The sequence below is a fragment of the Cyprinodon variegatus genome, unplaced genomic scaffold (assembly GCF_000732505.1).
Source record: "Cyprinodon variegatus isolate N-32 unplaced genomic scaffold, C_variegatus-1.0 Scaffold481, whole genome shotgun sequence".
NCBI lineage: Eukaryota > Metazoa > Chordata > Actinopteri > Cyprinodontiformes > Cyprinodontidae > Cyprinodon > Cyprinodon variegatus.
The window spans coordinates 511,949-513,338 of record NW_015150934.1 but is presented as its reverse complement, the minus strand read 5'-3'; the positions used below and the strand labels follow the sequence as shown (position 1 = coordinate 513,338).

The following is a 1,390-nucleotide window of genomic DNA, read 5'->3' as shown; positions in this document are numbered from 1 at the left end:
GATTTAGCTTGGAAAGCGGGGAGAATGGCGCTAGGCTTACCGCACCGTGACGTCACTGCTGGAAGATGGCAGGAGGGAGGGGCTACTAGATTTGGGCAAAGATGGCCGCTCCCAGACTCAGAGATCGCAACGAAAATTTGTTGTTTTATTGTTTTGACTGATTACACTAGAAAATGATGTAGAAATAAATAAATTTAAGTGTATTTACCCTTAATTTGAGTAACTAAATGAGATAGTTTGCCAAAGGAATGAGTATTTTTACTCTTAAAATAAGATAACTGGATAATATGAACTTGAAATAAGACAATGCAGTTGTGTTCTAATATTTTAAATCTAAATTGTCTCGCTCTGTTGGTAAAATGTCTCTTTTATCTCCTCAATTTAAGAACAAATGCACATATTTTAAGAAAAAATGACTTATCCAGATTTCTATTTTTTCCAGTGTAAATCTTAATTCATTAAATCACTGCAGACGTTTTAGTTTTATGTATAAATAATGACCCACTGGTTATTTCTAGCTGAACGGACTTCTCCTTTAAAGGGAGCTGAGAGGCAGGTCTTACGTTTGGGAACCACGTTGAGGTGGATCACCCTGGTGGTGTTGACTTCAAACTCGTAGTTGGAGTACAGGAGCTTGCGCTCGAAGGTGCAGCGGTAGGTCCCCGTGTCGTTGAAGGTGACATTGAGGATGTAGATGGAGCCGTCCTGCAGGTCCAGGGTGTGCTTGCTGCCGCTCCAGTCCAGACGCTCATAGAAGCGAGGGTCCAGGACCTCGCCCTGCTTGTTCTCATACGTGTACAACTGAAACATGAAGCAGGACAGAGACAGAAGCTGTGAGATGTTTATGGAGGCAGAACCAAGGAAGTTCACAACAAGCAGATCTCTGTGTTCATTTGTTTCACTTTCCTCCTCCTGCTGCTGCTGATGCTGCGTTTCCTGCTGAGTGCAGCAGCTGCAGCTCTTCCTGCTCCTGCAGTAAGTAAACGCTCTGAGTTTATGGCCGTTCCATTCCAGAGATCGGCAGAAGAACCCGTCATTAAAAATGCAACACTCAGCTTTCTGCTGACAAACCAAACAGTTTCCCACAAGATAATTACATCAGAAAGAGAAGCAGCCGTCTCCTGGGAGTGATGGGCACAGAGACGGCGCCGCTTCCTCCGGCGGCCTGATGTGGTTGGCTCAGAAGAAAAACAAGACTTACGCTCATCCTCTGTTTGTCCTTTCATTAAAGATCTGCTTCTAAAGTTTCTATTTGAACCCCAGTGGACCTCAGCAGATGGAGGTTTCTTCCTGTTCAAAGGGAGGTTTTCCTCTCCACTGTCGCTACAAGCAAACTTAAGTGTTGTTCACTTTCCAGTTCAACCAGATCATCCAGTCAGATTGATTCAAA

The 1,390-nt window shown here is 44.0% G+C and overlaps 1 protein-coding gene across 3 annotated transcripts in view; it reads right to left on the bottom strand.

Moving 5' to 3' along the window:
- Positions 1-1,390, bottom strand: part of scn1b (sodium channel, voltage gated, type I beta subunit) — a 21,378-nt gene that overhangs the window by 5,675 nt on the left and 14,313 nt on the right. For all 3 annotated transcript variants that reach the window (XM_015389989.1, XM_015389991.1, XM_015389990.1), the window contains one exon: positions 564-801. In XM_015389989.1, coding sequence (XP_015245475.1) covers positions 564-801 — 238 coding nt within the window. The remainder of the gene's footprint in view (positions 1-563; positions 802-1,390) is intronic.